This window comes from Drosophila gunungcola, chromosome 3R, assembly GCF_025200985.1.
Source record: "Drosophila gunungcola strain Sukarami chromosome 3R, Dgunungcola_SK_2, whole genome shotgun sequence".
NCBI classification, from domain to species: domain Eukaryota; kingdom Metazoa; phylum Arthropoda; class Insecta; order Diptera; family Drosophilidae; genus Drosophila; species Drosophila gunungcola.
In genome coordinates this window covers 19,767,871-19,780,356 of record NC_069139.1, presented here as the reverse complement: position 1 = coordinate 19,780,356, position 12,486 = coordinate 19,767,871, and the positions used below count along the sequence as shown (strand labels likewise).

At 40.6% G+C, this 12,486-nt stretch overlaps 4 protein-coding genes across 6 annotated transcripts in view; all 4 read right to left on the bottom strand.

Moving 5' to 3' along the window:
- Positions 1–747: 747 nt before the first annotated feature.
- Positions 748–3,683, bottom strand: LOC128260836 (histone-lysine N-methyltransferase PR-Set7). Its single transcript, XM_052994116.1, has 3 exons — positions 3,510–3,683; positions 2,889–3,284; positions 748–2,829 (listed from the first exon to the last, which is right to left on the bottom strand). Exons 2-3 carry the CDS (start codon positions 3,145–3,147, stop codon positions 1,022–1,024), a joined length of 2,067 nt encoding a protein of 688 aa, XP_052850076.1. The 5' UTR covers positions 3,148–3,284; positions 3,510–3,683; the 3' UTR covers positions 748–1,021.
- Positions 3,684–4,322: 639 nt separating this feature from the next.
- Positions 4,323–5,457, bottom strand: LOC128261135 (pro-corazonin). The gene is made up of 2 exons (XM_052994626.1): positions 5,147–5,457; positions 4,323–4,784 (listed from the first exon to the last, which is right to left on the bottom strand). The coding sequence occupies exons 1-2, from the start codon at positions 5,362–5,364 to the stop codon at positions 4,520–4,522; spliced, it is 483 nt and encodes a 160-aa protein (XP_052850586.1). The 5' UTR covers positions 5,365–5,457; the 3' UTR covers positions 4,323–4,519.
- A 469-nt stretch (positions 5,458–5,926) lies between these two features.
- LOC128260873 (uncharacterized) lies at positions 5,927–10,742 on the bottom strand. The gene is given in 10 exon segments (XM_052994179.1): positions 5,927–6,310; positions 6,376–6,532; positions 6,776–6,893; positions 6,955–7,317; positions 7,319–7,572; positions 7,904–7,948; positions 8,005–8,208; positions 8,272–8,385; positions 9,933–10,181; positions 10,184–10,742. Coding segments are annotated over 10 exon segments (1,800 nt in total). The 5' UTR covers positions 10,353–10,742; the 3' UTR covers positions 5,927–6,183.
- Positions 10,743–11,366: 624 nt separating this feature from the next.
- The window catches only part of LOC128261162 (DNA-directed RNA polymerase II subunit RPB9), a 122,064-nt gene continuing 120,944 nt past the window's right edge, over positions 11,367–12,486 (bottom strand). Inside the window, exons 1-2 of one of the 3 annotated variants that reach the window (XM_052994679.1) lie at positions 12,151–12,238; positions 11,367–12,095 (exon numbers count right to left, since the gene is read on the bottom strand). In XM_052994679.1, coding sequence (XP_052850639.1) covers positions 11,696–12,085 — 390 coding nt within the window. In that variant the 5' untranslated portion in view covers positions 12,086–12,095; positions 12,151–12,238 and the 3' untranslated portion in view covers positions 11,367–11,695. Of the gene's footprint in view, positions 12,096–12,150; positions 12,239–12,486 lie in introns of those variants that run through there. The other 2 variants (XM_052994689.1, XM_052994700.1) reach the window with 2 other exon arrangements.

Genomic DNA, 12,486 nt, shown 5'->3' with positions numbered 1-12,486 from the left:
GCAGTAAATAGTACGTAATAGTTAGGAATTACACATGTATCTAATATAAATATCTATATAAATAGTGTACGATCGATTTTTATCAATGTGAATGTGGATCTTCATTAACATTTCCATGAAAATCATCATCTCTCTAAATGGTCAACAGTTTTTCTTTTTCATTCAATTATCTTAAGATGCCTTAATGCTCAAGCGCGTTGTTTTGTGATATTATAGTTATTATTATCTCTCCTAACTTAAGCCTTGCTCTAACATAATACAACGCTAACAAACCAAAGAAATATGCTCATGAGTGTATGGGGACACGGGGGTGTAAGTCTTTTGACGAAGAATCTAAGGGGTGAATCGTAATCGTTGAATTTTAAGGCATTTTGCTTTAGGGACATTGGGTCTAATATCAATTTACAATCTCTGTAGTCGAGGTCTTTTTGATGATTTTGTTCTTATTAATTAATTTCGGTTATTTTACTAAACCAAGAGATAAGCTGGTTTTGTAACTTTGTTTGGAAACGGATAAGACCTAAATTGACATTAGACCAACTACTGAGGCAAACTTGTTAGAATTTACACTGATTACTTTCCGTCCCTGGCTAAAGCCACCCTAGAGTGAGGAGTGTGTTGGGTGCCGCTATCCGTTATGATATTTTGAACTAACAGTTTACATACTTTTCCTCAAATAAGATCTAAGCTCGGGGATGCCCAGAACTGGTCGAGTTCTTTGTTTCATTTTGATTTAAATTGCCGGAATTAAAATTGATTAAATTGGTCTTACCAAAAGTAACTGAAATATTAAGTAAATCCAATTCCGACAAAATATACCAATGGGAACAGGGGTGAAAACAATTTGGTTATGGTTCAAGGCGAGCCCATCTACGTACAAAAGCTAAGAAATAATCCCTAGGGCCTAAAGCATGTTTAGCCCTGGCATTATTTTAAAGATTCTCTACCTCGAACATGGTAAATAGTCTTCGTTTTAAGGCTGAACCGCATCCCCTTTTGCGAGCTCTTGGAAAGCTCTTCCTCAGAAGGCCAACCAGGGGTGGTGCAGCAAGGACTCCTTGGAGCGATCCCCATAATCGTAGGTCAGTTCCTCGCCCGGCTCGATGTCGTCCTTGGCCAGGAGCACGAGATGAGGCCGCTGCTTGATGGGCACCACCTTGGTCATAAGGTTGCCGTTACGCGAGTGATTGATTAGACGCCCCAGCTTGCCGGTGTCCACGGTGGCGTCGATGCAGTACTGCTGGGCCTTGTGCTTGAAGTAATACATGTAGCACCCGGCATTCTCGTCCAGCGCATAGCGTTTTTCCCGATCGCCGGCCTCGTTGATTGAGATGAGATCTCCCACGTACTCGACCACAAACTCGTTCCGTTTAAAGGGCCGCTCGGCGACCACACCTCTGCCCTTGCCCATGAAATGGCGGACTTGCAGGCCCTCGCAACGCTCCTCGAGCACGGCCTGCTCCAGACCTCGCATCCATTCCTCCTTGACGGCCGTCTTGGTCTTGCGTACGCTCCTTCGCACCGGGAAGAAGTCGGTCATCTCACGGTTGCCATTGGTGGCAGCCAAAGGCAGCGGGGGTTGGCCCTTCGCTGGCCCCTTGCTCTTGGGCTTTGATTTTACAGGCGCTGGCTTAAGCATGGCTTTCATGCCCGTTTTGTTGCTGTTGGCTGTGGCTGGTTCTTTGTTCTGGTTTTCCCGCTCCTCGGCGGCCTTAAGCAGGGCATGAACATCGTCCTCGTCCTCCTCTTCATCATCGTCGTCGGCTAGCACCACTACGATGTCATCCTGCGTCTGCTGCTGCTGTGGCTGTGGTTTCTGTAGCTGTGGTTGTGGCTGGTAAGGCGCTTGTGGCTTTGGCTGGTTCAGTCTTCGGCGCGACTTGCAGGCGGCCACCGCCGCCGTGGTGGCGGGCAATTTCCTTGGCGACTTGCGTGGCGACAGCGGATCTGTGGATCCGCCCTTGCAAATTCCTCCGGTGGCCTTCAGACCCGTCTTGATGGGCGAGGGGCAGAGTATGCGATGCGGAGTGGCTGGCTTCCGGCGTCGAGCTGCTCCTGCTGGCGATTCTGTGTTGGCAGTGAGGCCGCATGCCACGCCGCTGTCACAGGAACTGCTGTCGTGCTGTTCCAAATCGAAGTTTGGCCCAGCCAGCGGTTCCTTTTGACCGTTCAGGCTTACTATTTGATTAAAGCGCCCGTTAAGGCAGGCATTTAGCACCGATGGTGGAGACGAGAATACGGCTCCCGCTAGTTCAAAACTCCGGTTGATTTTTATGCTGGAGGCTTTGGTGGGCGTTCGATCTATGTCCAGGGTCAGCACGGGCTCCTGCAGGAAAATGTTGTCGGTGCTGCTGCTGTGCGTAGAGCTATGACTGTCCCTCAGCGCGGAGCGATGTGTCTGAAAGTCGGCCAGGGAGCCCAGTCCTTCATGGGTCTCGCGGGCCTCGTTGTTGTGGAGCATTTGAGGGATTTCCGGGATCTCCTGCATGGCCTCCAATTCATGCCGATAGCAGGGCGAGTCTGAGGAGGCTCTGGAGCTGCCGTCAAACAACAGCTCCTCCACCACCTGCTGCAATTCCTCGTCCATTAGCTTTTGCTCTGCCTTGGCATCTTCTTCATCTGCAAAGGCCAGGTGGTCATCTGTGTGTTGCAGCTGCTCCTCCTGCAGCTTCAGCTCCTCATCCTCTATGTTTAGCTGCTCATCCTGCAGTTCTAGGTCTTGATCTAGCTCCTCTGTGGGTATTGTCTTTTGGGAATCCTTGACGGCAGCATTGGCTTTGAAGAAGTTCTCAATGGTGCGCGTTTGCGAGCGAGTGGCCAAAGGTACCCCTAAAAAACAAGGGGGTTTAGCTACAGAAGATAACCTCAAAACAAACAGAGCCACCTACCTATTGTCCGATCCGCTTTGTTGTCTTTGTGTTGGCCTCTGTGGGCCATTGTGGCTTCCGGCAGCTGGCCATTTTCGCTGACCTTCATCAGTCGACAGTCTTTCCGCTTGGGGCTGGCAAAATACTGATCCTCCAGCAGATTTCCCGCCACATTCAGGGGCAGCGTTTGGTCAACCGGAAGGCCTGATCCCGAGGAGGCGCCGCCAGACGAGGAAGTGGATTCCTTTGCGGGCCGTTGTCGTCTGCGCACCATTATCATTTAGGAAGTGTGGAATATGGGCGCGCGTGATCGATGGGCGGGCGCAGTGGGTGGGCGGTAGTTATCTTGGTTTCGTTGGCGCGTTTTCCTGGACACGCGTTTTTCCCACTCGCTCACGCACACGCGGAAAAAATTAGCTGAGGAAAATCAAAAGAAAAAAAACGTAGAACTCATAAAACATTTGCACATTACATGTGTGTTTTTTTCTCTTTCTTTCTCTCTGCACTTTTCTCCTCTTCTCGCCCCTCTTCTTGCGTACAGTTTTCGCCACTGAAAAAAACTTCGCCCGTCGATATTGTTGTTGTCGAGTTGTGCGAAGCAAGCCAAAGAGGAAGAAAATATGGAAAATCCCCGGAATTCACCTCGGTCGGAAAACTGTCGTCATACGCAGCAGCGCATTTTCAATCGAATGCGATCGACTATATGCATGGCAACAATTCAATGGCGGGGGAACTTAATTGTTGCACTTTTTTTCGGTTCTTCTTTGGATTTGCGTCGGTGCTAGTGGTGGATAAACGTCGATGCCAGCATCGGTGTCATGGATTGCTATCGATTTTTAGCACGTTTGGTCCGATTCTTATCGACAATTTTCCCGTTTCTTATCGACTTTTTCCGTTTCGACCGCAATTTATCGATTTTGAGTTAGATAATCATGAATAACACAAATTCTGCCTTTAAAATAGGCAAACGGGCCCCTCCCTGAATTGTTAAAAATTCAACAGACATTTTTGGCATTCGATGAAACGAACCAACGTTGTTTTGTTTAATTGTCAAACAGTCAAATTAAACAAACTGTTAAACAATTTTTTTTAATTGGTAGGACTAAAATCGAGTAAGTTTTAACTTTTTTTTTATTTTTCAAAATAATTTTCAATGTTTTGGGAATTAAGAAAACGTATTTTTTATATTTTATAACTATATTTATGAGATTAAAATTGTGATCACTACGATTAAGCATTATATTTCAATTAAGAATTAAAAATAAAAAAAAAAAACCAAAAACATATTTAAAACCTTTAAATTTTTAATACTTTGTTATTGTTAAATTATATCATTCGCAACCATTACTCATTTCAGGCTAATTGTAATTAGGAAGAACCTAAAACATTTTACAATAATCAATTTCATATTTATTTTGTAGGTACTCATATAATAAAAGAATATTTTCGTTTAAAAGTTTACTCGTTGTCTGAACAGTTTTTTGTGCTAATTTTTAGAACTACAAGTGCGGCCTATTGAGATAATACATAAGGTTGTTCATAAAAAGCCTAAGTTTTATTTAACATTAAATACAAGTTTTTTTTTTACATTTTTGTAGCATTTTTTGCTAGTTTAACAATAGCTGTCTCATTCAACAAACTCCATGGCTTGGCTAATGTTTTCCAAACAGATTTGGCTCAACAGAAACAGAAGCTCCCCCGGCGGCACTTAGCTCCTCGAGCAGTTCATTCGACTGGCGATGTCGATTCGGGATATTGGCATTTGAGTATAAAACATTTTCGTTATTAATGTTGTTTAGTCTGACATGGGGGTTGCTCTCAGGGTCCGCATCTGGCATCCGGTTGCGGTTGGCATTGAAGTCCGGAACCGTGGCACAGTTTCGACTTATCAGTGAACGCTGGAGTTGCGACAGACATCTGTGAGAAAATATATTAAAAAATGATCACTATAAATTTAAGTAGAATTTTTTTAAAGTAAAAATATTAAAACTTCTTTGAATATCTTTTTAAAAACTTGAACTGCGGGGAGCTTTCTGAATTCACTTGTGTTTTTAAACTAGTTAAAATAAATGTCTGTAGAAGTATGCAAAAATATATTTTTAATCTAGAAAACTTTTTAAAAGAGGACGTTAATATATGTACTGCATACTTTTGGACATTTCTTAAGTGTTTTCAAACCCCTAGTGATTTCTGTGGCCCCATTTAAAATTATCATGATTACATTTTTACGGTTTTGAGAAATTAAAAATGTTGCTATATTGAGAACGCACTAAGCTTACCGCTCCAGTCTGCGTTCGCTGCTCCAATCCTGCAGATCGTACAAATCCGTGAGTCCCAGCTCGTTGCTCCGATGGAAGTGTCCGTTTGCCAGGAGAGGTGTTCCAGGACTAAGTGCCCTTTTACCATTTGTCCAGCCGCGGGAGTACTGAAAGGTCTGGCCCATGCAGGCCATGGACAACGTGAAGAGAAAGAGCGGCAGCAGCAGGATGCGCAACATGTTTTTGCAGAAGGAAGTCCTGTTTACAGGACACTCGATTGGAATAGGGTCCTTGCGCGTTCGAAACACAAATGCGTCTGAGATTTTGAATGCTTCTCGACGGGCTTTTATATCGGTGTTGTGCCATAAAACATAGATGCCAAGGGATGCGTGATTTCTTTCAACCAGAATCCTTGCTTCGGTGCCCCCAGAAACACACACTTACGCAGATTAACCAGGGATTATTAGCACCCAATTGTTTCAAGGCGGCAGTTAGCACCCACATATGGCCACACCCCCTGCCCCTGCCACCGCCCACTTCGCGCCAGCTGGCTGCTCAAACTGAATGCATTTGCTGATTGGAAAACTACCACTTTTCCGAGGAAAAAAACAAAAGGCGGGTGGCGGCTGAAGTAAAAGGCTTAAACTAAAAATACTTTGGCCGAAAAAAGTAATTTGTGCCCATTGCCGGAGGGAGTAAAGTGTCCAAATCAGAGTTGGTTCATCTTTTGATTGCCTTGAATTTGCGGGGATTTACCAAAAATAGCATTTATGTATATAAAAATACAAGAGTGAAAACACATTTTCAGGTATAAGGCAACAATTTAAATAAGGTTAAAGACTAGTTACTTGCAGTGGTTATAACAAGTAATTCAGTTTTAAGAGCACATCACCATTATATCAAACATGTTTTTGTTTCAGCATCTGAGAATGCACTTACTTACTAAGATATCTTGCAAACATATTTACAAAACATACAAATTGTTTATAAATATACAAAAATATAAAATTTATATTATAAATATAAAAAATATATAACACGGACTGGCATTAACTATGTTATAGACTAGTTATTTCGCTATCGGGCACATGTGCACCATTTGCACCATTTGCTCCATTCTGCTCCAGCTCCACGGCACTCTTTTGCTCATTGGCCTTTCGACGCTTCAGGAGGAAATAGCACACACTAGGATTAAAAAAAAGTGATTTATTGTAGCCGCAAAAAAGTAAAGCCAATATAAAAGTACTTACACAAAGACCAAAACGTTGGGGATATAGAAAATTTCGCCAAACAGCCAAATTGCACCTGGGAATGAATCAACCGTGCTTTTGTAGATTTCACTAAAAATTGGGGGGAAGATGAATTGGGCAATTGGCTCACTGATGCCAAAGATGGAGTACATTTTGCCTGAAATCAAACAATATTTGGAGTAATTATAGCTTTTAAATTGTTGGGAGAAAACAATTTTTAGTACATTTTATAAAATAAAGTTATCAAATAAAGAGGCATCTAATGATCCTTTCTTTAAAATCATCCTATATGATCTATATTTAATTGCGTTACATTAATTTGTAAGTTTTTTGATTCTTAATTGCTCTTCTTTTCTTTTATTTTATAAGTTCTTACTTTTAACTTTTTAAATAAACTTACTCAGCTCATCGCCAGCTACGATGCTGGAGCCGATGGTCTTAATGGCTATCACTCGCAAACTGACGAACATGTCCACCACTCCAGCCACATAAAAAGAGGTAGTTGTGCTGGAAAAAGCCTGCAGAAAGCAATCCATACTTAGTCGAAACCTTTAGTCTATATCCCATTTAAATACTTACATAAAGCACGCGGGAGCAGACAATGGACAAAGCGGATAGCATTCCGATCATGGAGTCGGAAAATTTGAGCAACTTGCTCAGAATAGCGGTGCCAATGAAAGTGCCCACCAGTGCAGCACCACTCGACAAGGTCAGGTAGATGCTGAAGTCGTTGCCATTCCAGGCTAGCTTCTTCAGCGTAAATCGGTACCAATAGTCGTTCTCCCCGGACGTGGGACCCACGGTCAGGAAGTAGGCACACAGCAGGAGGATCAGCAGCATGCGTCCGTTGTTGGGTCGCTTGATCAGCGGAAAGCGGATGCAGTCGAGCACTAGGGTGGGATCGAAGAGTTCCTTCCAGATGGAGCGCTTCGGAGGCACCAGCCTCCACTTTGGGCTCCATGTGCGGAGTCAGCTGGAAGTTAACGTTCTTGTTTCCCTGCTGCTCACCCACATTCGTGGTCTCATAGGCCATGTTATCGGCACCCCGCTTTGGTGGCTGGGTAGTGGGCAGTGGTGGTGGCTCATTTGCTTGGCCGCCATTCGTAGCAGTCGAGGGCGTGGTCTTCACCTCTTTTATAAAGAAAATAATGTAAAATATCGCAATCAGCTGGAAAGCTATGGCTGAGGCAAAGGACCCTGAAGAAGGTTAAAAGAAAATCAGTGTCAAGCAAAAAGGTAAGGTAACCAAAAATAAAAAAGGTTAAAAAACTATGTTGTACATATCGGATATAAAGCAAACAAAACGTTTTATTATGATAAAACATTTATTATTAAAACATTGTAAAGTAGGCTATTCATTTAAAAATTGACAAATTCCAAATGATCAAATGTCAAAAAAGTTAAGTTCTTAGATGCTGACATTAAAAAAAAATTGTGGGAAAAGTAAAAATTTTTAGGCATATATGTATGTATGGTTCTAGAGATCAAAAAAGATTAAAACGCTCTAAGCGAAGCTAATGATACTTACATGTATATCCTAAAGTAGTAAAGAGCACTCCACTTATCGGTTGACCTAGGAAAGTAAGCAATGAGTTATCTTCATTACATAATTCTTTGATTATAAAATACCTATGAATGGAACTCCTGTGACGAACATAGCAAAGATGCCAAAGCGGAAAACTCGATCCTCCTCGGGCGTGGCTATGGTGATATAACTATAAATTGCCATCAGACAGAAGGTCAATCCGCCGAAAAGAGCCGGAACGATGGCCTCACAATAAGCACCAAACTCCATGGGCAGCGAATCAAAGAAAATTGATGAGATGATTTGACCTTAAATATTTCACAATTATTTTGTTATAAGTGTATTCCTATATTGAAAATTAAACTACTTACATGTAAAGGATAATGCCTCTCCGACAATTGGCATTATCATGCAGGGCTTTCGTTTATTGTATCGATCTGCCCATCCTCCGGCGAAAAGGAGCACAATCAGTGGGAAAATTGCAGCTGTTGAGAAAATATGGTAAAAATTTTTCATTAACACTTGAGTTTACTGCATAAACTTAAGCTAATATGCGAATATAAACATTTTTGGCATTTTTCGACGCAGTGTTAAACATATAAAACTGGATTTTACGTGCTAAAATATTTGACAAAAATAACTTGTTCTTGAAAATAATCAGCTTAAAGCAAGCTGAGATTTTATTAGTATAATTCCTACTTTTGATTAAAAATTTTGTGTTATAGGACTTAGATTTATTATTATTTTATTTGTACTTAATATTACCAATTAAATTACATGTCCTGAGATCTTAAGATACAACATTTTTGTTGTTATTATTATCTTAATGAGCGAATTTGAAATCCTATTGTTTTCATTCTTAATAATTCAATATTTTCTAGTAAATCTTTAAGATGATTTAAATGCTGGGAAGTAAAGATAATATATTGTTTTTATTCTTTTATTAAAAACCAGCCAAAGTTGCATTTAAACAATAAAAGTCTTTAATACTTATGCCAACAAATTACGCAATATATTCTATGACATGACGTTTTAATTATTTTAAGACTCAATTATCGCTCTCTGATGCAATGCATTTTAATGAACTTTGCGTTTGTTAAAGTTATTAAACAAGAAGACGTTCTCTGGCGCAGAGAACCGGAATTCCGCGTAGCTCTATGCAAATGTCATTTTCGCATGGCGCTTTTGCTAAATTGGGAATATAAAATATTATCTATGGCTCGAATGAAAATGCCAATGACAATGGCAGTGAACCCACGAAAGTCACTCAAAACACATCGTTGTAAGGAACAGGTTTGGAGCGATTACGATTACGGGCCAGCCACTAGGCTAAGGCCTTTAGAAGCGGCTCTAAATTAATCACCCAACGATATTATGGGGGAATTTTTGTTAGCACCATCAGAAGCGAAAGAGAACTCATGAGCGAATCAATTAAAGAAGGTAATTAGATGTTCGGATAACCGCTAATTTCCGACGACATCCATCAAAAGACACGGATTCTTTAAACGAAAAAAATGTACACAGGGAAAAACACAAAAAATAAAGGAGAAGATTTTAAATGTACATTTGTCTTTCCATATTTAGAAAAATCATATACACTTTTAGAAAACATTTCCAACTTTCTTCAATGCATATTCATCTTTAAAAATGGTATAAACTACGAATATAACAAATCCTTCATTAATATGTTTTTTAATTATTTTTCATGAGGACAGTAATAAACCTATATTAGCTGTTCAAAAATTAACACCAAAACTTTTTATATTTGGCTGCCCCTAATGATCGTATTTCTTTCCTTTATTGTTAAACGAATTTGAAGTGTTTATTTTTTCCCGTGCACATAGCTTTTGGTCATAAATCCCAATGGGGTAAGCGAGATTTAATATGCAGAGGAGTCAAGATGGGAAAAGAATTCGAGTTTAATTTAAGCACAAACCTGAAATTTAAGCAATGCTAATGCCAAGCCCCAAACGCGTATACTTAATGAACGACTCGTGTTATGTATATGATATATAGTATTTGAGAATATTACCCATCGGAGCACGTTTGCCGGAGACATCAGCCGCTAGGATCTGAGCCTCGAGTTCCGCCTTGCACACTGTGTAGTTGAAGCCAGTTGCTCCGATCACCAGGCCAGCAAGATCCGGAGTGGCGCCCTGGGTGGTGTTCTCGAAGTTGAAATCTTCGCACTCGATGCCCAGCTCGGATTTATCCAGCATTGTGTCACAGACCACCTTGTTGTATCCCAGATTCACTCGACAGGCCTTGTCCAATGGAAATTCTGCATTGCCACCGCATTGAACACGGAGGCCATGAAGTAGAAAAAGAAGAAGGGCTCGATGACCAGATAGTGGCGATAGCGCCATAATTTCTGGAAGTAGTTGAGCTTGGGCTCCGCATCCATCCCATTTCCATTCCCCGCCGTATCCCCCGACGACCTTGGCTTTGCCATTTTTTATAGCACTTATTTAATTCCTATTAACTTTAATTTGTATTCGATTCGGTTGGTGTTGAGATTGCTCTAGCACATTTCAGCGATTTGATCAACACGTCGCACCAAGTTCTAAGCTCAGACTAAACTAAGCGTCGACTCCGGATCGGATCGGGCCAAGTCCGCTCAATTGGCCAGCCGCTTGATACGCACAAGAAACTTGTTCAATCATTTCTTCGCTTCTTTCGGTTGTTTTTTGTGTTTGTCAGCTTCGATTAGAGCAGAACAATGATAAATATGAAGAATTGTCACCGGGCCGCGAACTATGGAATTTCGCATGCGCTCCGGCGAGATTCATTTCCCGCTCAGTTACAAGTACAGTGGATGTCGACTATTTGTCTATCATATCACAATTTCATTTGTTCAATAAGATAAGTATATATGTACATAGGTTTCAATCTTTACATACTTTTAAGGAATAAATATAGTACATAAAGAAAAATTAATATAGAAAAAAACATGAAGGTGCTAAATTAATATTATAAGAATTGCTTTTTGTTCCGGCCTTTTAAATACCAAACCGAAACCTGTTAATCAACTATAGCCCAAAAATACTTGAAATTCATGTTTGGAATTATCAAACTCTCTGCGATTTATAATGGTTTTTTAATATGAATTGTAGAAATTCAAAAATATACTTCATGAACGTCATAACTGTGAAATCAGGTTTTTAAATATGTGCCAAACCGGATTAAAACTTTTTTATGCATTTTTCTGCACACAAAAAGCAGGCAAAATTAAAACTATAAAAATTCAAAATATTTAAGCATGTTTGACGTTCCTCAGAGCCGATATTTACTGTAACTTGTTTTCTTTTCTACTGGTGTCTTGCACAGAAAAAAATCTGATTGTTCGTATTGAAATGTACATGTTTAGTTAATGGTTAAATTTGTATATCTTCTTAGAATAAAATGTTTACCTTTGCTAACGTAAGATGGTATATCATTTGTCTCCAGTAACAAAAGATCCGCTTAAATACTCAATAAATGTTTTTACTTTTGCAATTTAAGGAATACAATTTTTACGTTTTAATATCAAAATAAAATGTTGGGAAATATAGATTTTACACAAAGCAAATTAAAATTGTTGTCCAAAACAACTTGTAAAATCATCCGGGTGATCATAATAGCTATCATATAAGCTTTTCTTTCTCTGTGGTTTTTATTGCATTGAGCGGCGATCGAGTGTTGATCAATAACTGAGAAGTTTTTGCGGCATAGCCATGTGCGATTGACAAATGTCTTTATATTGGTTTGATTACTTAGGGCTACAATTACAGGTGGTGGTGCGCACAATTTCCGCTCCTACTCTGTCCATCGGTGGGTGCAGTTCTGATTGGTGCACACATAGTACAGTCTCATCTCCTCCTCGGCGCGACGTGTTTGTGCCTGGAAGAAGACCGCCTCCCGGTGGGAGCACTTGGGACAGGCGTGGTCTTCCGTGCGCGGCAGCGTGGGATCCGATATCACGTCCGGCACAATGTGGGTCAGCTCGTCGATTTCGTGCATGATCTTGTTCACGTAGATGCAATTAGAGTCCGCCTCCTGTTTGTAATCACAATTCCGGCAGGCGTACAGCAGGATCTTGTTCTCCTTGTCCTCCTTGGGATACAACATGTTGTTGCACTCCTGGCAGAAGCGAATTCCCACGAATCCTGGTCCCTCCGTGTGTGCAGCATCAAAGGCAGTCGTCATGGTGTCTAACCTTAAAGTGTTGCTTTTTTATTGTAGTTTAGCCATTATTCCGGTTTTTTATTTACCTTTTTACGCGGAAATTAGAGAAAGTGTGACCGTTGCATGTCTAGCGGAATATACCTTGAACTCAGCTATGCATACCAAAATACTTAAAATATGGATTAGCGCGTATTGTATTTTACTGTGACGAAATATTATTTTAAATAACCTTTTTATTTTTGATTAAACTATTTTAAAAATCCCGAATACAAATAATAAAAAAAAACCTGAATATAAGGGCAAGAGTTTCTTAACAATTCCTTGTTAAAGTCACCAAAAAAACGAATTTCTTCTAGAAATTTTTTTTTTTTTGCTGCCTTATGATATGGATGATTTTCAGAAGTATAATTAAAATATTTGTA

Excerpts from the sequence above, each read along its gene's own strand:
- LOC128260836 (XM_052994116.1), bottom strand. The coding sequence starts at position 3,147 with ATGATAATGGTGCGCAGACGACAACGGCCCGCAAAGGAATCCACTTCC. Across the intron at positions 2,830-2,888 it reads CAAAGCGGATCGGACAATAG|GGGTACCTTTGGCCACTCGC; the intron begins GTAGGTGGCTCT and ends CTTGTTTTTTAG.
- LOC128261135 (XM_052994626.1), bottom strand. The coding sequence starts at position 5,364 with ATGTTGCGCATCCTGCTGCTGCCGCTCTTTCTCTTCACGTTGTCCATG. Across the intron at positions 4,785-5,146 it reads AGCGAACGCAGACTGGAGCG|ATGTCTGTCGCAACTCCAGC; the intron begins GTAAGCTTAGTG and ends ATTTTCTCACAG.